Raw genomic sequence first — 24617 nt, 5'->3', positions numbered from 1 at the left:
TGCAAAACAAGTGCTTAAAAATTAATTAAAAAATTAGGCAATCAAAAAGCCAGTGTAGCAGGGTTTCACATTTCTTGTGAATGATCACTTCACCCGCTGTAGCAGGTAACCTTGCTGTGTACGGACACTACTTCTCAGCACAGCTACATTCACAGGAGAGAAAAATGATTTAGTCCAACAACAACAACAACAACTCAATTTGATTACAATTCTGAGTAAAGATTTGATGTAGCATCAAATCTTGCATTCTGCACAGAAATAAATCAGATCTGATTTGATTACTTACAGATTTTTCCAAGGAATATAAAAGCAACTGAACAGATATGGTGAACAATAATTCAACACAAAAACCTTTCAGCAAAGCACTACTTCAAATAATGACGTTTTAAGGCTTAGCTTAAGTCTTAAAAATATTCTCCAATCACATTTAAAGTCTGAGTAAAAGAATCATCTCTCTGCTTCAGGCTGCTAATCGTTTTGGTCCATGACACCCCATCTATCTGCTAATTCATTATTTTATTAAGGCGTTTTATGGTATGATTTCATCCAGGTCTCAAAACAAGATGAAAAATGCAACCTGAGCCAAAAAGGGACCACTCTGTAGCTGATTCTTTGTGTTTCGTGATTGTTATGTTGAGAAATAAAATGAAGTTTTAAGTTTGAGTGCTGAATGTGCAGTTTGTCAACAGAAGTGTTTAGCACTGTGTTTTTTTTCCACCTGAAGGATGCTGGTTCCTTGGGACACGCTCTCCAGTATGCTGGTCTCATAGCTGTTTTGTAGGAAGATGGGTCTGTTGTCGTTAACATCCTGCACCTCAACAAACACAGTGGCTGTGCCTGTCCTCCGACTGCCTGCAGGACCATTGTCTACATGCACAAACAGACACATTCACAAACACATCAGCTGCAATCGTTCAGGCTAATGTTAACACTAGGCTTAACACCAGGACAACTGAAACAGACATAAGACTGGGTCATCAAAACTTGGGTCATATTCAGATGCTTGTGGATTAGCACAATATGCGCAATTCTGTTCTTGTGCAGAGTTTTACATCATCTCTGCCTCTCTTGCATCTCTACCCCCCTTTGCATATAAGCCAGCCTCACTCAATGTTTCCAAAATAGGAAAACCTCACAGTTTTTGTTCTTCTTTTCAAACAGGAACAAAGGCAGTTGGGCAATCACTGTCGTACAAAACTACAAAGGAGCAGCTTTGAAGATCACAAACAAAACAAGTCCTATTATCACAAATATACACACAGACTGTGTTAAGAGGATCATAAAAGATGATAAAGGTTTTCTTTCATTCATGACACACCTATAGCTTCTATGACCAGAGTGTATGCTGCCTGGGTCTCTCTGTCTAGGCCGACCACTGTCCGAACAACCCCGTCTCTGAAGCCCACACTGAATTTACCGTCCTGATTGCCACCTAAAAATACACAACACAGAAACATTTCCAGATTGATTCACAGCACATTAGCTAAACATATCCATTCACATATACAGAGTGCAGCTATAATACTAACAAAAGCATGCAAGAGGAAGTTCACCTCATACACAAAATCACACAGAGATGGATGGATGGACAAAGGTACTGTGTGTGTGCACATAGTCCCCATAACTACAACTCTGTAGCCCACTGACACACTAAAGCAGCCCCCATGGTGACCTCTGACCTGTGATGAAGTAGCTAAGTTCAGCGTTGAGGCCAGCGTCGTTGTCAGAGCAGCTGAGGCGTGCTACAATGTGGTCTCTAGGGACACTCTCCTTCAGGGAAACATTGTACACGCGAGGGTTGAAGGTGGGCGTCTCATCATTTACATCCAGAACTGACCCACGCACACAAACACACAGACAGAAAGACATGAAGACACACAGATAGATGTACATGAGGACAAATAAGGCAGCAGGGTGGTGCAGTGAGCAGAAAGTGTTTTTGTACTGCTGAATCAGATTTGGAGTGTGATGAAACTCTGTACTTCTAGCCTGTGTGTGCTGTGTGGCTTCCCTGTAAAGCTAAGGGACGTGAAACAGATCGTTATGGTCAAAATATCTGACTCATCTGATCCATTCGAGAAATACCACAAAACTTTAATTAATTTTTTTTCATTTTTTCATTTTTTTTTTTTTTTATCACAGTTCACAGGAGTCAGTCAGTTTGTCTCCTTGTAGGATTTTTCATGTCCTACCAGCAGGTGGTAGCATCCTTCTCAGCAGATTCCTGAGAAGACAGTGATTAACAATCTGCTATAATAAAGTAACTCTTAATGCCATGCAGGATCCAACTGTACCGTGGCTTAGTAGTTTGATATGGAGGGTCATTTCAAAGAGAGCATAGAGAAATCAGGCCAGGTTTTCTCATCATCAGCAGCCACATTTGCTCACCTGTGACAGTGAGGGTTGACGTGGAGGTGCGAGGAAACCTCCCAGCATCGTAAGCTATAATTCTCAAATGGTACTGTCCAATCTGCTCACGATCCAGGACTGCAGTGGAGGTAAGAACACCAGTGGACGTGTTCAGGTAGAAGTCAAGGCGAGGCATTCCCATCTGTAAAGCCATTGTAATCAAACCATTCTTATCTTCATCTGGGTCCTCAACTTGGACCTACGGGGGGAGGGGGGGGGCAGAATGGTGAATGAAAAGAAGAATGGTGGACAGTAAAAAGAGAGATGTGTTAACACACAGTTTTACTTTAATATCTCATGAAATATGGTCAGGAATCTATGTGAAAACCATATTTCAAAGACATTAGAGCAGAAAATCAATCATGGCCAGGGTTCCCCTCGAACATATTGTTTCACAGAATTTCTACCCTTAATATCTTTTTTTGGAAAAAGAATGTTTACTCTTTAAAAAAAATGTCAACATCACTTTTTGTTCTAATTTATCTTACCCTAAAAACTGAGGATCCAATGGGCAGCCCCTCAGGTACTTCAGCTACAAAGGGCAGGTTGAGGAAGGTTGGGTCATTGTCATTGAGATCCAGCAGGTTGACAAACACTGTGGTGCTTGCTGATGCACGCAGTGGAGGTGTGCCACCTAAAGAGGGCACCAGAGGGATATATAAAAACATACACACACACACACACACACACACACACACACACACACACACACACACACACACACACACACACACACACACACACACGCGCTCAACATCTCACAGTAAAAGGAGTTTATTAGCCACAGTAAAAAGTTTCATGGCCAACATAAAACTTGAGGAATGAGGCTTGAAGAATTCTGGCTAATCGCTCAGAATTGAAAGCTCTCTGCTGAGAGTGATATAAAGCTATTTAAGCTTGCTTACAGATGGTTTAGGTGTTTCATGAGTCAGACAAATTTACACAGTGAAAGGCAAATACCAGTGCAAGCTGACCACCATCCGCACATCGCACCACACACATACACATTACTCACGGTCGACAGCTGAGATGATAATGGTCCTCATGAGTGCTGCATCCCGGAGGTTGGAGCTTTCTCTGTCCAGGGTTACCCCACTGGTGCGGATCTTCCCTGTACTGCTGTTGATGGTGTAGAAAGGATTTTCTGGACTGATACTGTATGTCACTGTCCCATTTTCCCCATTGTCAGGGTCTACTGCCAAAACCTGGGCAGAGCAGAGACAGGAAAAACCTTTCTGAATGTCCTTTGGTGTGCATTTTTTATCAAGCCCTCCAATAAGAGGTATGTTAAACTGTATGGTTTAATCTAATCATAGAAGTGTAGTACCTGAGGAGAACTTAAAGATGTGAGTACTTAAAATATCAGGGCAAAGGAATGAGGAAATGAATCAGGGAAAAAAGGAAAAAGAACAACAGAAATAGCAATGGTAATAGTAATATAAACATCCCCATCTCACCATCAGAGCACCTTCACACACAGCTCCTTCCAACTGCTCTAACACATCAGTCAGCTAAAAGAAAAATGGCAACGTCTCTTTTCTGACACAAAGTGGCAATGGGTGATGAATTTGTGAAGCCGCAAGCCTGGCTAACACTCTGGCGGATTTTTAAAGAGCTGATCAATTATTCAGCACACTGACTAAAAACGCTAGAAACTGGTTAATTGGTCATTAGAGGAACAAAGGTTTTGGAGGTGTTCAATTATTAAAGAGACATGGTAGGCAAGCATCTCAGAGGCACATTGATTAGCAACTGCACAGACAAAGGTAGGTGATATAAGATGTGGGCAAATGTGTCTAGGCGGAGCCAGGTGAACTACTCAATTCTGGCCTGAGCAGAAAACATTGAAAGATGGTGAGCAAATATATTAGCCTTGTCTGCTAAACTGCACTTCTGGTCTGACTGCAGAGCAGCAGAATAGAGACCATTGTTTTGAAATGTGCATGCACAGGTGTCGAATGTAAAAGGCTGCAGTAGTGATGGCGGGGTACTCTGAGATTTGAGTGGACTGATCTTTGCACTGGGTGCACCAACGAAATTCTTCGGCTCGCTGGACACCTCCAGGAGGACTCAGCAGGTGGACTCTTGTCACCATGGAAACACTGGCCGGGCCAGGGCTACATTGGGGCCAATTACAGGACTGTAAGCCTGGGTGGTCTGGTTTATTGAAAAATGTTAAGAGGGGTAACAGTGTCTGTCCACTGAGCACAGAGTCGCATACAGTATGCATTGCATTGATGGATGCACCATGAATGAGCTCAACTGAAGAACAGCTACAAGAGGAGTAAGTGGAAAATGTAGCAACATTTTGACAGTGTGACACTTAGATCACGAATTTCTCTTTTCTTTATATTTCACCACTCCTCTCTCTTGCTCTGCAGTATGGGTTCTCTCTTGCTTTTCTGCCTAGCAGCTGAATAATTTGCTATGCGTATGACTGCAGGCTACATTTTAATTAGCAGTCGGACTCCCTTAATTACACTCACTGACGCCTCTTTAATTAATGGACAATCAGGGCTTAATTAACAACAACACACTGCCAAAAACACCAGCAGGACAATGAGAGAGTTTGGGCTAATATTACAGTGTTTACTTTGTGATGACCTACGGAATGATGACAATTTGTCCATCAACAACAGAGGATTATGTATGCAAACGTATCCTTCACCAAGCACTTTTTTCATGTACAGTATGCCTTTAATAAGTGAAAACTGTCACATTACTACAATCTTTAATCTTCCCATTTTGATCACTATGCTCTGAAAGTATTTTTTTATTATTATTAAAACACACTTTTTCTGCCTAATTCAAATTTGCTAATTCAAAATAGGCAAATTAAACCACTACCTAAAATAATGAATTAAAAGAGAAAAAAACTCCACTTAAACAATCTGGTGCTCTCCACACATCACATCTGCACATAAAAAAACTTTTCACTGAATAATTGCCATTGTTTCAAACATCACCCATCCTAGCTGTAATAAAACAACTCTTTTATTTTGACACAGACAGACTGGAATTGTTATTCCAGTCTGTTTGCTAGCTACTCAACCTGCTAAATTAAGAAGTCTAAGTGCACTCACAGAGATAACATCAGTGTTTATTGGGCTCATCTCCACCACGTTGGCATGGTATGGCTCGTCTCTCCACACAGGGGCGTTATCATTGATGTCCAAGATAGTGATGTTCACCTGGATAACGTGAGAGCGAGGGGGAATTGAAGCAAAGGGGAATTCAACTATTTATGAGGTCAGTTATATAAGAGAACTTTGATTATCATGATTTTAAAAGGGTAAAAGTCAGAGTACATGATATAAATGATTATATATGAATACAGTTTTACTCGAAATGAGTATTGATTAAACTTTGACTAAACAGCTGGAGGTAGGGTCCGAAAGCTTATGCAAAGAGGTTACCGTGGCAATGCCAGTCTTCTGCTGAGGGCCCACCCCTCCATCCACAGCTCTGACTATCAGGATGTACTCTGACTTCAGCTCTCGGTCCAGCAGGGCTGTGGTGGTGATCTCTCCTGAAACACACATGGAATCAGATCAAAAACATGATGATGTAGTAGTGATGAGCAGATGTGTCATGACAAAGCAGCTTCTAATGCCAGGATGGACTGAGTCATAGAGACTTATAAAACGTACACAACCCAGTTACACTGTGCATACAAGCAGCTAAAGAAGGAAACAGAAGTGCAGACACAGATGTAAATAAGCAGAGATGCAAAGCAGTCATTTTCAGGCCAAGAATGAAGTGACAGCAGAATGCTCCCAAAAAATCAAGTTTGAAATAAAAAATTGAATCATAGTTCAAAAAAATTCTGTCTCAGTTACAAGTATACTTTCAGAAAATGCACACAGTTGCGCGCGCACGGGCACACACACACACACCTGAGCGTGAGTTGAGACGGAACTGAGAGGAGCCCTCCAGGGAGTAGATGAGTGAGGCCTGGCCAAACTCCCGCGAGGCGTCCAAATCAGTAGCATTCACAAGCAGCACAGTCGCCCCTGTGGAGGAGAGAGAGGGATGAAGAGAGTAGGACAGAAAAAAAGTTACAACTCATGGGGTGAAAGAAAGGAGGAAAAAAATGAATGGAGAGACAGAGTTATAGGGAAATATGTGAAGTCTAGTAAAGAGGAAAGAGACAGGCTGCAGAGACAGACTGAAATGGTATCCAGAGAGCTAATTTCTTCACCGCCCCCATCCACAGCTCAACTGATGGCATGGCAGTGAGTGGGTTTATGGATTAGTGGATTATGAGCTTGTTTGGCACAGCCCATTCTTGGCAAAGGCCTGATCAATACTCTGGCAGGCAGCGGGATGAGAGGCTAGCCAGAGCTGTAGGGCTAGCCCTGAGCTCAGCCTCAAAGCCCAAGCCTTAGGCCCCTCGCTCAGGGCCAAGCACTTTAGCCATAGACCCCTAAATCTCAACCCTGGCCCAAGCCGCTCATCTGTGCGCTCCTTCAAATCGAGTCCGAGACACAAAAAGTGGCCAGCGTCTGCTTGAGCTCCGAGAGAAACGGGCGGTCAAACATCTCATTTCCCGCTAGTGACTGGAAACCAATCTATTGTCTGGGATAAAAGAGTCTTCTGGATGCAAGCATTACAATGAAAATAGCAGCCAGGCATTTTCCCTTTAACAGTCAACATCCTGCATTCTGGCTAACCATTTAAAAACATTATGCAAAATCAAAACAAATAAGACACTAAAAGCCAGAGGAAGCATATAAAATAAAACATAAAAACATACCCCCAAGAAAGCATATTTGTTGAGTATGCTAATAGTAAGGCAATTCAAGTAAGAGGTGACTGAATGTGTTGCATACAGTGTTGTGTAGTGTTTAAGTGCTGTGTTGGCTGTGAAGATCAGGAAAAGCATTCTAGCAACTAAACTGTAACCCTCTAAGTGACTCACCGGCAATAATGTTCTCTGGGATTTTGACAATGTAGGATGACTTGCTGAACTCAGGTGGGTTGTCATTTTCATCCTGGAGGAGAAATAAACATTCACAACTGCTCAAATCAATGTGCTAAACAATGTGAAAATGCAAATTGTGCCTAAACAGAGGAACTAAAATGGTTCTGAAGCTGTCTTCTCAAATTAGCACTGAGAATAACATATTTAGGAATTAAGAGAACAAATTGTTTTAACAGTAAATAGTATTTTTTCAATGAACTGCAACCACCACATCACTTTGTTTAAAGCAGATTAGCAGAGCAGATTAGGCAACGAGCTCATGTTTAAGTGTCAGTGTTAACTTTGAGGAGAGGATGAAGTGGAACTGTTCCTTTGATCACAAAAAGAGAAAGGACAAAACACCATGAGAGTAAAGTGACCGAACAGTATTCAGGTAAATTTGTGTTCTCTCCTCTCCAACTTTAAATAAATAACAGTAATGTTAAGTTGATGGGAACAGTACTTACAAACTGCAGCTCAGTAAGGGTAATCACACTGCACATGAACATGCGTTCAAATGTGCGTCCGCAAAATAAAACTTGTGCTTTCCAACCGCAATGTCTGGGGACGGTCCAGACATTATATGGTCTTGATCATAGATGCACATAAATTTACCACAAGATAATGATTATCCAAGTTTAGTTACAACTCTGGACTAATGCAAGATGGAAAGCAATGGACTGACACTTACAATAATTAAGTATTGAAATTAAAATGTTGATTAGCTTTGCAAACTGGGCAAAGCACAGCTGTGTGGATTTTATTTAACAATTCTGAGCCATAAAGCTGCATCCATAGCCTATAGGCTTATGCTTATCTTAATAGGCTGCAGAGCCAAAGTTCGGTCTTATATTCTATTATTTTTTTCTACAATTTCTTATTTATCTTCATGTTAATATTCACTATCAAAGAATATTCTATTCAAAAAATAAGCACATTTGTTTAAATCTCATTCTTTTCTGTGTGTTTTAAAGGAGGCAGGACTGTAGCAGGAGCAGATAACAGGTGTGACTGTATGGCAATGGAAAATAGTTTACATGGTGGACTGGTCAGGTAGGAGGGCCCCTTCACAGAATATTGCTTAGGGGTCCTGGGAGGTCAGGATTAGCTCTGAATATATATATATATATACTGTATATAGAAACATATATATAGGAAGTAAGCTGTGAGGCAGTGCAGTTAATTGCATTTATTACTTTAGAACTGCAGGAACAAAGAGAAAGTAGACCTGGACAAGATGTGGTACAATGCAAAAGCTGAGGTTGATATTAAAAAGAAGACTCATTTGCAATGTTAGGTGAGAAAATCATTCTAAACATTATTACGATTGGCATTACCTAAAATAAAGAGTAATAAAGTCCTGCAAATTGACAGAAATGAATGACTACAACATGGATCAGTATCCACTGTCACAAGGACTTTTCCAGAGCATTTATATTTTTCACAACCTCCCACTCATTGAATTAGACCATTTCACACCAACTCATCCAGTTGTGTGGCTATTCGCAGAGAGGCTCCCTACTGTGTGAGCTGCTGAGAAATGTTAACACTTCAACAACAGTCACTGGCACCATTATCTATATGGGCTCTGTGCTACACTGGTGCAAAGCATTGTGTGTGTGTGATGCTGCCAGCTACTGATAAACCCCTGTGGTGTGAGTCACAGCACTGAGGAGGACAGAGAGGGAGAGACATAGAGGGAATGTGCCATTGTTCATGTCTCTCCCTGTTGGTTTTTGCATTCCAGCATAGTTTTCTTCATTCTTTTACACAATATTTCTCCCTCGTGTAGGATGTGTATAGATATGCTTTCTGTCCTTCCATATCCAAGAATATTCCAGCTGGATTCATCCTTTCTCTGTCAGTTCTTCTTTTATGACGAAAAGTTACATGTATAATGGATTCCTATCAGGGGAAATGAGCTTAAGGGCCAGTAGGGACATGAGGATATGAGTTCATGTTACTCATTTTATTTTTTTACTGATATATATATATGGTATCTTAGTGACAATCAACATGCGTGCTGATTGTTTAAAATTTAAAAGAAAAATATAGAAACAGATTTTAAAGACAATAGTGGCATGGTCTGTACAGAATGGTCAGCAGTATACTATGTACATTACATTTACATAACAAATGGTTTAGATGAATTCCATTAGCACTTTCTCGACAACAGGGCCCTGACCTCAACCCCATCCAACACCTTTGGCATGAAGACTGTGAGCCAGGCCTTTCGGTCCAACATCAGTGTCTGACCTAATAAATGCTCCACTGCATGAATGGGCAAACATTCCTGCAGAAAAACTCCAAAATCTTGTGGAAAGCCTTCCTAGAGTGGAAGCTTTTTTAGTTGCAATGCTGTCTATGTATTAAGAATGTGAAATAATTAAAGTCCCTGTTGATGTAATGGTCCCAGTACTTTTGTCTATATAGTGCATGTTATCACTAATACTGTATTAGCATTAGCAATACAGTGTATTATAAGACAGATGACTCCATGCATCATTGTGGGAAAATACAAAAACATGTATGACACTTATAACGTCTTATGAATGTGTCATGTATACATCAGATTCAGTGAGAATTCAGACATAAGTTGTGACTACAAACAAAACACCTCAAGTCAGCCATGTTGAACATCCAGACATGGTCTCCTCTCAGCCTTTATCTATGTAAATATATTTACATTCATATTTACATATTATCTTATGTAAATAACGCCTTAGATAAAGGCCATGAAACCATGTAACAGGAGACTGCCAGTGCATGATATCATGACACGGTGTTTTACACACAAGAAAAAGAAATGGCACATAACATTTATAAAAAAAAAGTCAAACTGAATACAGTCAGGTTGTAGGAAAACATAAAAGGATGGCAGGATTATCTTGTAGAATTAGGACCCACAACCTTGTGCAGAACACCTTTTTCTAACATATCAGATTCATTGTGTGGGTGAGTAGACGGCCATGACTTTTCTCCAGTGTCTTAAAATAAGACATTTAATGATAAGACTGGCAACAGAACTGGAAGCTCAAATAGCTGCGCAGCCTGTGATAAAACTGCAAATAAAGCTGCAGTCAGACATGGATTAAAAGGTACTCCGAATACATACAGCGAGGAAATGTATACTGAATACTGACTTACATATTGCATATATGTAAGTGAAGCTTAAGACATATGACACGATCCACCATGAGCCGGTGGACACCTGTCACACACTGAATCAACATTTAGATAAATACAGAACAGTTTCGCCTTCATTCAGGGCTCATAGTACTGTATATGAGCTCCATAAGTTCATCTCCCAAATCTTAGACCCACAAATTTTTCATAGCCACATCTGAGGGGAACTCAAATGAAAACATTTCTGTAAAAGTTTGAAGATCGTGCCTTTGAACATGGGCAGACTGTGAAGACTTTGTCACATGGTGTGTATGCCACAGTACGAAGAGAGTCATTAAATACTTCATGAAAAAAGCATGCTTGAAGTTATATTAAAAAAGTGTGAAATATGAAGATTCTCAGTTAAGAGAAAAAAAGGCATCAACAAAAAAGTTCTAAACTATTTAAGCACCTTTCTTGAGTCAAAAAACAAGAACAGAAGAAGACACAAACATTATTTGCAGTGGTAATGTCTGAACACAAACACAGTAGCTTTGCTTACAGCGTTTGCAAGAAATTTAGATAGAAACATATGGACAGCAGAAAAGTGTAATGATACCAGTGTGCATGAAGAGGAGCCCATTAGGTAGAAAACGCTTTCTGTAGTAGTTACAAGTTAGCAACTCTGTTGATTTCTTATTAATTTTGTGCTCATTATTTACATTTTATTGATCAAAGATTCATTAACATTTATTCATTAAATTTTTTTCATTTTCTGAAGCAGCTAATTCTACTGCTTTGGAAAGTGGTCGATCTTGTGGCAATTTATGATAATTTGTCAGACTCGCTTTCATCTTTCTTTACATTTTCTTCTACCATATTAATTGTTATGCACCAACAGAGCAAGCAACTTCCTTGTATATGAAAACTTGATTACCGCTACATTTGGTTGAGAACCACTAGCATACTGATAAAATCAAAGTATGTAAGAAACTACACAGGTATTAACCATATGATTGTGTGTGTGTCTGTAATGCTGACTGTCCCATCGTCTGAACATGTTGAATAATGATGATAAGTAAAAAACAGATGCATGCTCTGCTGACTTGTGATCTCTATGACAGAACTAGAGTAAGGCTGTGACACTAACATTAAACATCACATAACAGCTGCTAGTAGATTTAAATCAATACAAGGTGATGTCCATTGGTTGTACTGCAGATGGTTTTTGCAGGGTTGTACTTACAATGACCTCCACTGTGACAGGGACGGTGCTGTTGAGGGCTGGGTTTCCCCCATCTTTGACCATCACTGTCAAGTAGATCATCCCATTGGGAACTTTCTCATAGTCCAGAGGTCTGGTTACACTGATCACTGATGGAAGGAGAGGGGAGAGAGGAGGGGTTTTGTGCTAAATGCATCTTTATTTGTGACCTTAATAGCTTAGTTAAGTTGTGGGTCAAGAAGCAAAAGAACAAACTAAAAGCAAGTGTAAAAACTGTTCTACAAATTAATTGTGAGTTTATCGACATTTCTACCCATATTATAACCACTATGCACAAGCTTATTATATTGTGACTTCATGCTCCTAAAGGTGAGCGTACCTGCATAGCCCTCCACCATGATGATGCTGAAGTAACTGGGGAAGGCCGAGGCTGAAGTGATGGTGTATGTCAGAAAGTTGTTGGGAGGAGAATCCTCATCTGTAGCCTGTGGGTGGGCAGACGGTGGTGGGAGAGTGGAAAACGGGAGAGTCTTTAACATATGCTTCAACGACAGTCAGAAGTCCACAGAGAGAAGTAGTTTTGAGTGAGTGAGACAAGACGACAGACAGTGCAACAGGACAGATGCTGCAGTAGACGATGCTAATATTTATGTTTACACAGCATGGGTGCGTGTGAGTCTGCGCACATGTGTGCAGCCAGGAAGCTGTCAGTCAGCGATGGCATTTTATTGGACAGATTAAGGCCAATTCTGGCTATTAGTGGTGCAGGCGTCAATACTGGATGAACTCCAACTGAGCCAAGACAGATGAAACTATACTTTGTGGGGCTAATCCACAACAACACAAACAACAATGATGACACCCCCTCGTTATTCTCAAGTTGGCAGGAACTTAAACATGAGTCCTCCGGCTGTGCGGAGAGTCTACTAGGCCTCACTGGCATCATTAGAGGCTGGACAGGTTGTCAAAAACATTCACTTGTATCTCTTCATAACATGCACATCTCTGCTCTTTGATTTAACGCCAAAGTGTTGAATAAGCAATACCTTTCTCCCCCCACAACTTCCAGAGCTGTGGCTCTTCTCTTCCAGACTGTGTTGCTATATCAAATTTCGACAAGCAGTTTCATATTAGATCATTCACGAGTCAAAGGTAAGAGGAGGGCAGCAAATCAAATGAGTGGCAAAGGAAGTAAAGGCCTAAGAAGTGTAGTGATTTTAGCTGTTAGAAAGAATAAGCACTGTAGTAGGAGGCATAAACCTCCCAGGCATTTTTTGGAAGAAGAAAGAAGCAAACAACAGAAAAGCCTCTCTTTGCTTAGTCTCTCAACACATCCTCTCCTCTCTATGTCGGTATTTTTTCCCTTTCATCCTTCTCTCCTTGTTTTCCATAGTGTGTATGTGTACATGCACACGTGTGTGTGTGCATGTGCGTGTATAGTAGGTTCCAGGGCAAATTGCTGACACACTGAACTGTGCAACTGGGGGAAGCATTAATATCAACAGCGTTTAAGGTTAGCTCAGACTAATCAAACACAGTGAGCCAAGCGTTGAGTCCAGTCATCAGCTCAACTCCCACAATCTAAAGGCAAGCTGTCACATAGTACACCGTGGTGGGGTAAACCACTGCTGTACCCACTGCCACAAGGGATGTAATGTAGTCTTTCTCTCAAGGGTGCAATCAAAGGAAACGCTGAGCTATTAGTTACCATTGTGCCTGTGTACCTCTGCCTTTTGTGTGGCAGTGACTGATGGCCAACACACCGGGCCAAGCTGTTCCTCTTGGATACAGTGAACACAAACACATAACTGCATGATTACAGTAACACAGAGAGAACAAAGAAGAAAGAGGATGACATTTGTCTGATGTAGTACATTCATTGCAGCCAAAAAAATTACTAAGCAACTCTACAATAGCACTGCAACTATTGGCTTTGGTTTAGCATATTAATAATTAAAATCAGTGGTGACCACACGTGTATGTTTAGGGGGTATTGTACAGCAGTTACAAAGAGGGCAGTTTTACTGTCTGGTACTCTTGGCCTTGTGTCTCTTTTAAAACTGTATGCTTTAAACACACCCTGACTCGGGCCACCGGCTGGACAGCCTGTTCGTTCTCTCTCAGCGAGCCCACGTACGCCTCCTTCTGGAACAGCGGCGCATTGTCGTTGACATCCAACACATTGACACGGATCCTCCCTGTCGTCTCCTCCCCGCCACCATCCCTTGCCAGCACGGTCAGCGTGAATCGTCGCATTAACTCATAGTCCAGACTGGCCCGCAGAACGACCCAGCCTGTCTCATCATCCAATGAAAACCTGAAAGAGAAAAGCAAGTGAAACTAGAGGCAATGACTTTTTATTAACAAATGAACCTAATGCCAGAACAAATGAACAAAAATAACAGGCGAAAATGGTGCTCAGTAAGAGCAAAAGAGAAACCAAAATAGTAGGAAGCCATGCTAATTGTGTTCTTTTGATACCGAACATAATGAATGGCCTGAAGAGAGCAGGTCTAATGAAAAGTGCCAGATATCATTGTAACTCAGCTGTTTCTGGCACAGCTGTGTGAAACAAACAGTACAACCATTTAACAAGTGGCGAAATAAATGAAAAATTGTGTTATTGTGTTGTGTGGATTGTTTCAGTGCGTGTGTTTCTGTGTGTATGTGTGTAGCTGTATCTTACTGGTCTGGCTCATCACTGAAGTAGTAACGCACAATCCCAAATGTGCCTGCATCTCCGTCTGTAGCCTGGACAGAAAAGACAGTAAAAAGAGTTTGTTTTTAACACATGTTTACTTCATGTAAAGTTTAATAGGACATTCAGCTCTCATTGTCCATCACTTTGGCTTCTCATCTGGATTTTGTTTTTTGTTTCTCATCTACTTGGTGTTTTGCATCATGTCTAACTACTAAATCTTCCACTTTTCTCTGGGATTAATTTGTAAATTTGCTGTCATGTACAAAAATACCTTCCTCAACTCTTCCTCAGGTTTTAAGTATGTGATTGTGTATTTGTGGAGATTCTCAGTCATCCAGGTCATATTCCTGGCTTTAACTCTTTGAGTGTATGTGATTGTGTGTAGCTGTGTTTTTCAAATACTATTGTGAAAGCTGAGAAGAGAGAGTTACCATGGCGTGCCAGGTACGAAGTCCTACAATGTAGTTCGTGATTAGTGGAATTAAACTGATTTTCTAACAAGAAATCTCTGACAGCGACATGTGCATTAAAGCAGAATAATATATAATATTGTTTTTCAATTTATGTTCAAGTAACTGTATTATGTCTCAGAATATATTTGTGCCTGTGTGAGGCAAACAACGCTGTTATTAATGACATGACACACAAAATCATCTGTCAGTATGCTCTGCTCAGATTCCTGAATTTCCAGCTCCGACAGCTGCCTAAAACTTTGTACGTTAAAACAAACTTAACTCAGAGGTGTTGATTAGATTAAATCTGAGACAACTGATACATTTTCCTCATCCACATGACCCACCACTGTCATAAAAGCAGCAACAACTGCTGTCATGTGTTTTGCAGATAAAGTGGGTGTCACAGAAGTGCAACATGGAGAGCAACACTTTCAGGAATCTTGTACTCTGTGAAACGCCACATTAACACAGTCTGTCTTTATAAGCACAGGCATGCGTATGTGCGCACATGCACCGACACATACACACAAGGTGTTGTGCTGGCGCTGATGGATCACAGCTGGAGAGGCTGTTGTAATAGAGTTTCACTTCAGTGGCTCTGCAGTCAGTTGAAGGGCCAAACTCAAATGTGTCTGCAGCCTGCTCTGTCAGCCACGATGCTGCTGGTCACTGTGATTCACTGATGCCCTGATAGCAACCCTATTATGTAGGACTCTCTCTCTCTCTCTCTCTCTCTGTCCGTGTGTGTGTATGGGTGAGGGGCATGCTTTTTTGCATGTGCTGTGACTTTAATTGTGACTTACAAATTTCTGACAGAGTGAGTGTGTTCATGAGTGCTGAATGTTAGTCTGATGTGAAAGTACAGACACAAGCAAAGGGGCCAAAATGTGTGGTAGGTAATGCTGAACTCTTTTTTTTGGCCCATGAACGTGGATGTATGTGTGCACATTTAAAAGTGTTGGGAAACGTTGGGGCATTTTAAACTGAATGCATTTATGCTTATGTGTGAGAGAGTACCCTGTCTATGATGCCTCTCACAGATGGAACAACGGCTGCAGCTATCAATGTGCTTTTTCCTCTGCTTCTTTTGAAAATCACACCGTGCTGTTTACCTCAAGCTTGTAATTTCACAGAGAGCTTCCACACATTGCCCTGGATGGCGAATCAACATTTCTTTTTAATGTCCAAATCGTCCTTGCTTTGGTGTCAAGTGCACTGAGGCATATCCGACTGAACAAGTAGAGAGTGGGACACTAAATACATGTGAGGTGTTTGGGACTCCAGTCAGGTTCTTATATTAACCTTTGAGTTTTCATCTTGATGACCTCATCATTTAATGCCACTCAAACTCCTTCTCCTCCTCTCTCTCCTACCCATCCCTCTGTGCCCCTCCTCCTTTATCTTTCCCTTTTTCTTTTCTTCTTTGCTGAGCTTTCTTCCCCACGCTCCTCCTCCATCTGCACTGTGTCCCCTCTCCTCTACATATCTCCCTTAGCACACTCTTCCCCTCTAGATGCCCCCCCCCCTTTTGCTCCCGCTCTCCCAGGTGAGTGACAGGCCCATAAGTGCTCCAATGATAGTGGTGGGGGTGTTAGCGTGACAGCTATCGCGGCAGTGACAGGAGCCGGGCTCAGTCTGGGAGCTAATACTGCCTCTGCTTCTGCGAGCGACCCCCTCTCGCCACGAGAGCGAGAGACAGAGAGGTAGAGAGTGAGACAGACACACACAGAGAAAAAGACGATAGCCATCACGCCCCCACGCCCATCATTCACCAACCTGCTGCTTTTCCCCCACTGAACAACCACTGTGACTATACGCTGCAGTCACTTTGCAAACTGCTTGCAAAAATCTTTTAACTTTACACACAGAATGCTTGCAGCAGATGGATGGCATAGATTGGCTTGTGCAGGGATTTGCTGTAACTGAACACTATGAGTCCGAATCCTTGACACCAGGGTATTATGCATTTGCCCCTCATTGCCACGGTAGCTTAAACATTTTTTTTGATTGGGGAATTGGAGGTGATGGAAAAGTTGGCGAGGTGCACAGGGAGAGAGAGAGAGCAAGATTTAATGAGGAAAGAAATGACATGGAAATAAAGCTGGGCTAACTAATGGGCCTAATAGCCTCACTGACAATTACAACCAGCATTTAAAGTACTGCAATGGTTCACGGGGATAAATAGTTTGCATGGTGATGGATCTCATTTTAGGAACCCTCCAAAATAACTGAAATGAATTACAAAAACCAAATGAAGTATAGAGGATGTATGTTGCCTTAAATTGTCACTGGCTAAGATGGGTAAAACCCTGTGGGCTGATTATCCCAAAGATGACAGAACGGCAGGTTGTGCTGAAGATGAATGCTCGGCCCAGACTGTAGCAATAAAAGTCTCTCCTGTGCTAAGGAGCACTGGGGACTGGGCACTGAGGCATCAGAGTCAGCATTCTGATCAAAATCCAAACTTAGTTGTTAAGGAGTTTCAGCACAAAGAGTCAGTGCGCTGCTGATTGCCAATATAAACTCTGCAAACCCTTGGGTCCTCAGGCAGTAACTACAAAAGAGAAATTAGTTCTCAGTTGACCAGTTTGGTTAAATGATGTGTTTCTTCCCATCAGAGAGGCGAAGCCAGCGGGCAAACACAACTCCGTGTGTGTTGGTATGTGTGTGGGTCTACCTGTGTACCTGTGTGCTTATTTGTGCATCTGCGTGCCTGTTAAGTGTGACAGTACGTGTGTGATGATTGGATGTGTGTATGAGAGTTTCTGAATGCAGTGTATGTGGGTGCATATGTTTGTGTGCATGTGAAAAGGATACACATGGGCAGAGACGCACTGTGTTTCCCGGTTCATTCAGTCTTGGGCTAAATATGCACTCCAACCATTTACAGTATAAACTCCTATTATCACACTCAATTGCTCTCAAGAGAAAGCGGAAATGAGAGCCGCCCCTCATGGGTGACAGAAAGACACGGATGGTATGTGTGTATCTGTGTGTGTGTGTGTGTGTTTGTAAACTGGATCTAGGTTGGAGGGGCTACAGGAGCAGATTATCAGCCCAGCTATCTCATGGACAGCAAGGGAGGTTAAAGCTGCACAGGCTTTTCTACCTTGAGTGAGCTGGAATTTGAATTGATTGGCTCCTAAAATTGCTTTTTGCTGCAGGAGCTTTGAGAGTCATGGAAAAGGAAACCAATTACTGGCTGTCAAAGCCTGCTGTCAAAATAGAGATGACCCACAGTTCAAACACAGGCAACCTCTTCTGTCTCAGTGTTGCACACCTAAACACAACTGCAAAGAATAGATAGCCAACATACACTCACACATGAACACGCACCACCACAGTGAAGATGTCCAGTTTCTGACAATCATTGTCGGGGAGATAATGATGAAGACATGGTTGTCAGGTTATCTTCCTCAGCTCTGGTTGGTTCCACTCATGTGGGCTCCTTTAAAGGCTCTGTGTCTCAATTTCTTACATGTTCCTTATCTATGACAAGACAAATGCTATACAAGTGGGACATTTTTAAATGATCTCCCCTTCATATAAACACTTCGTGTATTGTACTGTATGTGTACGTGTGAGACACACAGAATCTTGGTCACGCGACACATTCCATGCTGTAAACTTCTGTATTCTTAAGCGATACATGACATAAGCAAAAACGAGCTCCTGTGGATCAGCAGTGTGAAAGTGTGAGACTCCCACGGCACTCACAGACATCATAGGAATCAAACACAGGGTGAGATACATGTGTCCTGTCAGATGGCACATCACAGTTTAAAGCACTGGAGTGTCAAGAGTCACTTTCTGTTAATTATGTCTGCTTGATTATCTTCAATAAAACTGACGCAATAACAATGAAGAGAGCTTAAATCTTGGTCGTAGGTTAAAGGAAGTCTGCCTTAAAACAATCACACGCATGTATGCGCAACACATGTGCATCTGTAACTGTTCCTCTTGCCCACACTGGCTGAGATGACTTCCTAACATTATTTCAGTGTAAAACATGGGGAACTAAATCCACAATTTTTCTGTGCAAAATGCATTCTAAACATTAGCTAACTTCAGCACTCAAATGGCTATTTTCCAATTCCTTTTAGTACAAAAATCTCTCATTGTGTTTCCCCAGTCAGTGATTTACTGCTGAGCTGCAGCAGGGTGATGAGTACACACGGTAGGCGATTTGTTAATTTTTAACAGGGTGCATGGCCCTAACCCTAATCCGCTCAAATAAACTATTATCTGTAGTCATGTCTCCCCTAAAACATTTGGAGACAGAGGTGGCCTCATCTGGGGGTATGTTTTCAGCACACAGATCCACTGGAAGATCATAGAAATATTAGAGGAATATTCTAAACACAGTCCAGGCAGCTGTGTGTTTGTATGATCATCTTCTCTGACTACACGTTGCTACTTGTCAATTTGATCATGAAGGTGATCTGTAGAGTGTGTAGGCAACAATATACCATGAAATTGAGTATCTATAGTTCAGCTTAGAAAATATTATAGGTCCAAATGAAACTGACAGGAGGGTGGGACTGAAAGAAAAATACAAATGTGTCTGCTACTTCAGCACCATGGATAGCACAATAGATTTGTCAGTACACAACACAGCTAAGCTACCGGTAACTTCACTATAGTGTTGGCCTTCCTCTCTTTTTGCTCTCTGTTTCTATAAACAGAATGTTCCATGGGACTGTGCAGAGCCTGTCTGTATGTCTTATCAATACTACAGTGCTACAGAGCACAGAAGTAAGTTGGAAAAAGCACAGAAACTCCGTGTAGCTGGGCCAAGCTGTGTCCAATTAATGATCACATATCTAGAACAGCTTCTTGCTCAACAATCCTGTGACTAAACTAATGAGGAAATTTATATATTCCCCCTAATTTTCCTAGTGGATACATGCAGGTAAAGCCCAAGCTGTGTGAAATAATGCAAAAGTCAAACCTCTTCAGTGGAGACAAGATGCAAAATGCCTCACCTACTTGGATCAAACGAGGACTGACTGCGCTCCTCACCAGTCCCCCAGCTGTGACCTAGTGCACCTGCGGGGGTTGACGGGAGCTGTGTGTGTTTTTACTGCGGACACTTTAGTGTAATGGCGATGGCGAGCACACATTTACGACTGCTTTATTTCTCTAAAACATTAAGGAGCAGGTGGGGGTGCTCACAGCAACTGCTGCCTGCCGATAGGATTGAGCAGGCATTTTCTATTATCTCCTGACCACTCAGATAACAGCGAGACAGAGAGAGAGGTACAACTTTAACACTTTTTCTTAACAATGTATACTTATATTGTGGCAGCTTGTAAGATAAATTATACCATTTGCATGCAGTAACAGGCACTGTACTATCATTACAACCACATGTGAACCACTGGGAAAAAAAAACAAAAAAAAACAGATGTTACTTCTGGAATAAGAAGGGGAAAGTGGGAGAGAGCTGGAGAGAGAAGACTGCATTGTGGGCATAAGCTGGAGACAGTTTGAGCTGCCAGTGAAAAGGCTTAATGCACAGCTCTGTGGCTGGCAGCTCCACTTCGCCGACGGCCTCAGTCCTCCCCCTCTCTTTCTCTCTGTCACTGTTCTCGATGATGAAGGAATGAGATTAGCACAAGCAAAGGGAGGATGTAGAGAATGATAAAGAGTGAAGTGAATACCACTGACATGGACTGCATATAAGGGGGAGGAAAAAGAAAGCATGTGTGGATGTACATGGCATCTGTAGTTATGTGTTGAGGGAGCAGGGCTAAGGTCAGGAAATAACCCAATCTCAGACAGTGGACACTAGCAAAAATACCCAAACTATCTCGATTCTAGTTTCTTAATTTGAATGCTGTAATGTCCTTTCTTGCTTTTCTCTATTTAATATCAATGTAATGTAGATATATTAAAAATGTTAAATAAGCAAAGAAACTGAATAGCTTTGGGTTTTGACCTGCTTGTCCCACAAAACAAGTAATTTGAAGACCTCATCAGGGAAATTCAGGGATTTAGGAAATTGCATAATTTCAGTCAATGATTCATCAATTAACTGAGAAAATAATCTGCTCTTGTTTTCTAAATTTGAAATTTATTTTGGTCTGCAAGCAACAACAAGAAAATAAACCATACAAAAAAGGCTTATTATTATTGTAATTATTGATTATTGTAATGTCAGTTAAAAAACACACCAATACAGCCTGTCTGAGAAAGGTGTAGAAAGCTACAGCTTAATGCCTCCCCTCTTTATAAATTATTTGATAGGGAAAATGATCAGTAGCTGCATCCCATGTTGTTTTATCTGTAATTATAGCACACCTTGTGGCTATTTGATGTTTTTGCCACATTTTCTATGGAGCAACACAGTGAGTGCATGTTTTCATGTTTTGTTTTGTTTTTTTAATTAATGTCGCCTGAATGAAATGGATGAACGTATTAACAGACGAGCTGATGGAGACCAGTCCATTAGCTCCACTACACTCTCCAACTGCCTTTTCATCTAAATTTGGTCATCTGATGGTGAGCCAACTCTGGGAAAGTTCAGACTGTTCATTACTCTCAGCATGTTTGTCCTCTGCCCCACACACCCATTCACACCCTGTCTCAGTGTCAGAACACACACGATAAGCGCCCCATTATCAACAGTGACACCATGTGAGCTACCACATGCAGGAGAGAGCTGGGCCTCACCCCCTTTATTATAATAATGAATTATAATTACTGCTGTGGCTATTACCCTGCAAAGGCCTGTCTAAACAGAGTCTGCAGCGAAACATCCTCCACTCTGTAATTTAGAACTTTCTCTTAGAAGCATTCATCAGCGTGCTTCAGCCCTCAAACATATAGCATCAGCAGAGAGCCCAGAAACACAAACAGCATGGCATTAGTAAGAGACACTGAAGACTCTAACCCAAGAAGAATGTTGGATCTGATATTTTTTATCAGAGAACGTCCAATTATATAAAAAAAGAGTGGTGCAGGTAAATCGTACTTATGCATATTAAGCCTGCATGTATCCTGATCAAAATATATACATATCCTCTAAGGTGGAGTCTGAAGGGCAGGAAGATCTTATAGAAACTGTAATCCAAGCACGCAGCTATACAGAGTGAATCAGTGCAACACCTGAAAACCATTAGCAATCTAATGGTAAAACAGAGAAAGGGGGAAAACAACTATAACTGAGGGCATACAATAAATAGGAAATGAAAGAAGGCAAATTCTCTGAAATCCGAGGAGAGAAAATCAGAGTGATTCTACTGATACGAGCAGCTGCTGGTGTCTAAAGTCTCCGGGGTAAGGGAGAGACAGAAAGAGACCGTGAGAGAGAAAAAGACCCAGACAAAAGAGTAAATCACAATAAATATTTATAATGATAAGTAATGCTGCAGACCATAAATATTAAACAGCCGCTGCCTGTTTGTGTGTGTATATGTGTGTGGTCCTATGTTAAGCAGTGTCCACGGGGATGCAGGAGCAGGCACTGAGTAATGCATGGGCTAACACTGTACATAAGCTTTGCTAAGATGAGCAGTGAATATTAACCAAAACAAAGCATTTCAATTATATTATCAGATTGCTTGTTTGGCACTTTTTAAAAACAACTGGGAACCAACGTGCATAATTTCAATTAGCATAGGTAAAAAGTATTATATAAGCATCCTCCAGACCCCATCCTCTTTACGTACAAACCACATCCACATTATTGATATACTGTACAAGTGCAGAAGGACATTCATGCTACGGCAGCAGCAATGTTCTGGAAATGACTACTTGACTGTGAGAGAAGCTATTATCAGTCTCATTGTTACTCTAATAGCAGGGGATAAAACTTAATTTGATAAGCCTCTCTGCTGTTGTTGGCACTAAAAACATGGAGGTGCAGATTGCCTTACAAGGGTAATTTACTCCTTTGTTTGCACTTCACTTAGTTGATCTATGGGCACATGGTTGAGTTTTCATCACCTAAACGTTCACAAATCAAGCTGTGATGTGAAGAACGTCTTGAATACAGCAATTTACAAGCAAGCATTTCTTGACTAACTAATCCACAGACGTTACCACTGTGTCCACAAATTACCTTTTGTCTGATACTCTTCTGTAATGTACAACCCTCCTCAGTATTGCTGACTCAGTGGCCATGATGATGTTGTCTCATCACTGTCATCAGAAATGAAATCTTTAATGACAAGTGAGTGGCCAATCACATCTTCAACATGATTAGGAATAGTTCCACATTTTGAGAAACAAGCTTAATTGCTGGCTTTTTGGAAACGAGAGGACTGATCTGATTGGTACATTTTTGAGATCTGGAGCTTGCTGTTCGTCTCTGCTTTGAGTCTTTATGCTCAGATAAGATAATCAGCTCCTGGCTTGTAATACACAGACATGTAAATTATGAGAGTAGTATCAATCTTTTAATCACTATTGGCAAGAAAGCAAATAAGCATATTTCCTGAAATATCAACTATTCCTAATAACTTATTCCTTCAGTGAATTCAGTCCTGTGCATGTGTGTGTTACTGTATATCAAGGAGGCCACCTAAGAGATTAAGAATGAAAGAGTTGTCGTCCCTTTTGGTGCTAAAACATAACTTGGTCACCATCTGTTGCACCTCACAGCCATCTGACAGAGCACACTGAGAGGATAGTCTAAGCCTAACAATCTGGTTATATTGTAATGCCTTGAGTTGTTCACTGCATTTAGGCAAACAGACAGTTTAAACTGCTGGAAGAGATTGAGTGAGACAGGTACAGATGGAATCGGGGAAAATGAAAAGGTTCCCACCACGCCAGCAAATCAAATAAAACACAGGCACAAGAGCCATAATACAAAATTCAGAACAAAATGTGTTGGAGTGAAGTACAAATATAATGTTTTATAATAACAGGAACAGTTAGGGTCATTCTTTTTGTCACAATTAACACTTCTATTCAACATGTTTCTCTGTGGCTGGTGAGCAACATAATTTGTCCTTAACAGTGGGGTGATGGACAGATTATTTTACCTGGTACTGACTCATGGAGTCGGTTAAATAAGTGTTTCAGCATAATCAGGACTCACTTCACGTTTGTAGCCTACGCTTAAAAATGTATACCGAGAACAGGTTACTCACTTGAGGAAATATGAACGATTATATTCTCAAGAGGGACATTGTCCCCTTCATAATTTCCACTCCCACTGCTGTCAGAACAATACAAAGCAGTGAACCAGCAGTTTGATGGATTTAACTTGATTGTGTGCTTCACTTTATAACTTGTTTGAATGCAATGTGCATTCCAAAGTAAATAGCGCATTATCCACACAAACATGAGAGGCAGGATGCCGCTTGTTTGATCAGACAGCATATAAATAAACAGACTCAGCTATTTTCATTGGTTTGCAGCCATTGTAACATATTGTCTAAATTACTAATGAGCTATTTATGACTGACCCACATATGTAAACAAGTCTGTGCAAACACATTACTAACAAAACACACACAAGCACATACATAGTAAATGGTAATCTTAAGGGATAACAAATGGAAAAAGGCCTACAGTGACCAACGACTTTATCTGGTTTCAGCTGGTGTGTTGACCTTGTGAGAGGGAGACCTTCAGGGAAAAGCTGTGTACATATAAGGTATATACATCCATATATATGGGGATGAAGATATGTGTGTGTGTGTGTGTGTGCATGTGCGCCTGTTTCTCTGTCTCAGAGCAAAGCTAGCTGAATGTTGGAAACATCTGTTTAATCTGTATGTGTTTTATCTCCAATGGCATCTCAGA

The 24617-nt window shown here is 41.2% G+C and overlaps 1 protein-coding gene across 5 annotated transcripts in view; it reads right to left on the bottom strand.

The window, feature by feature from the left end:
- cdh23 (cadherin-related 23) overlaps positions 1-24617 on the bottom strand; it is a 155420-nt gene that overhangs the window by 40220 nt on the left and 90583 nt on the right. For all 5 annotated transcript variants that reach the window (XM_046401031.1, XM_046401034.1, XM_046401032.1 and 2 more), the window contains 14 exons: positions 14389-14453; positions 13782-14019; positions 12082-12187; positions 11724-11851; positions 7331-7403; positions 6306-6422; positions 5826-5938; positions 5493-5600; positions 3425-3614; positions 2898-3043; positions 2389-2608; positions 1680-1832; positions 1319-1432; positions 719-867 (listed from right to left, as the gene is read on the bottom strand). In XM_046401031.1, the coding sequence (XP_046256987.1) occupies positions 719-867; positions 1319-1432; positions 1680-1832; positions 2389-2608; positions 2898-3043; positions 3425-3614; positions 5493-5600; positions 5826-5938; positions 6306-6422; positions 7331-7403; positions 11724-11851; positions 12082-12187; positions 13782-14019; positions 14389-14453 (1920 nt within the window). The remainder of the gene's footprint in view (positions 1-718; positions 868-1318; positions 1433-1679; positions 1833-2388; positions 2609-2897; positions 3044-3424; positions 3615-5492; positions 5601-5825; positions 5939-6305; positions 6423-7330; positions 7404-11723; positions 11852-12081; positions 12188-13781; positions 14020-14388; positions 14454-24617) is intronic.

The sequence above is a fragment of the Scatophagus argus genome, chromosome 10 (assembly GCF_020382885.2).
Source record: "Scatophagus argus isolate fScaArg1 chromosome 10, fScaArg1.pri, whole genome shotgun sequence".
In the NCBI taxonomy this organism is placed as follows: Eukaryota; Metazoa; Chordata; class Actinopteri; family Scatophagidae; genus Scatophagus; species Scatophagus argus.
This window is presented reverse-complemented; position numbering and strand designations above follow the sequence as displayed.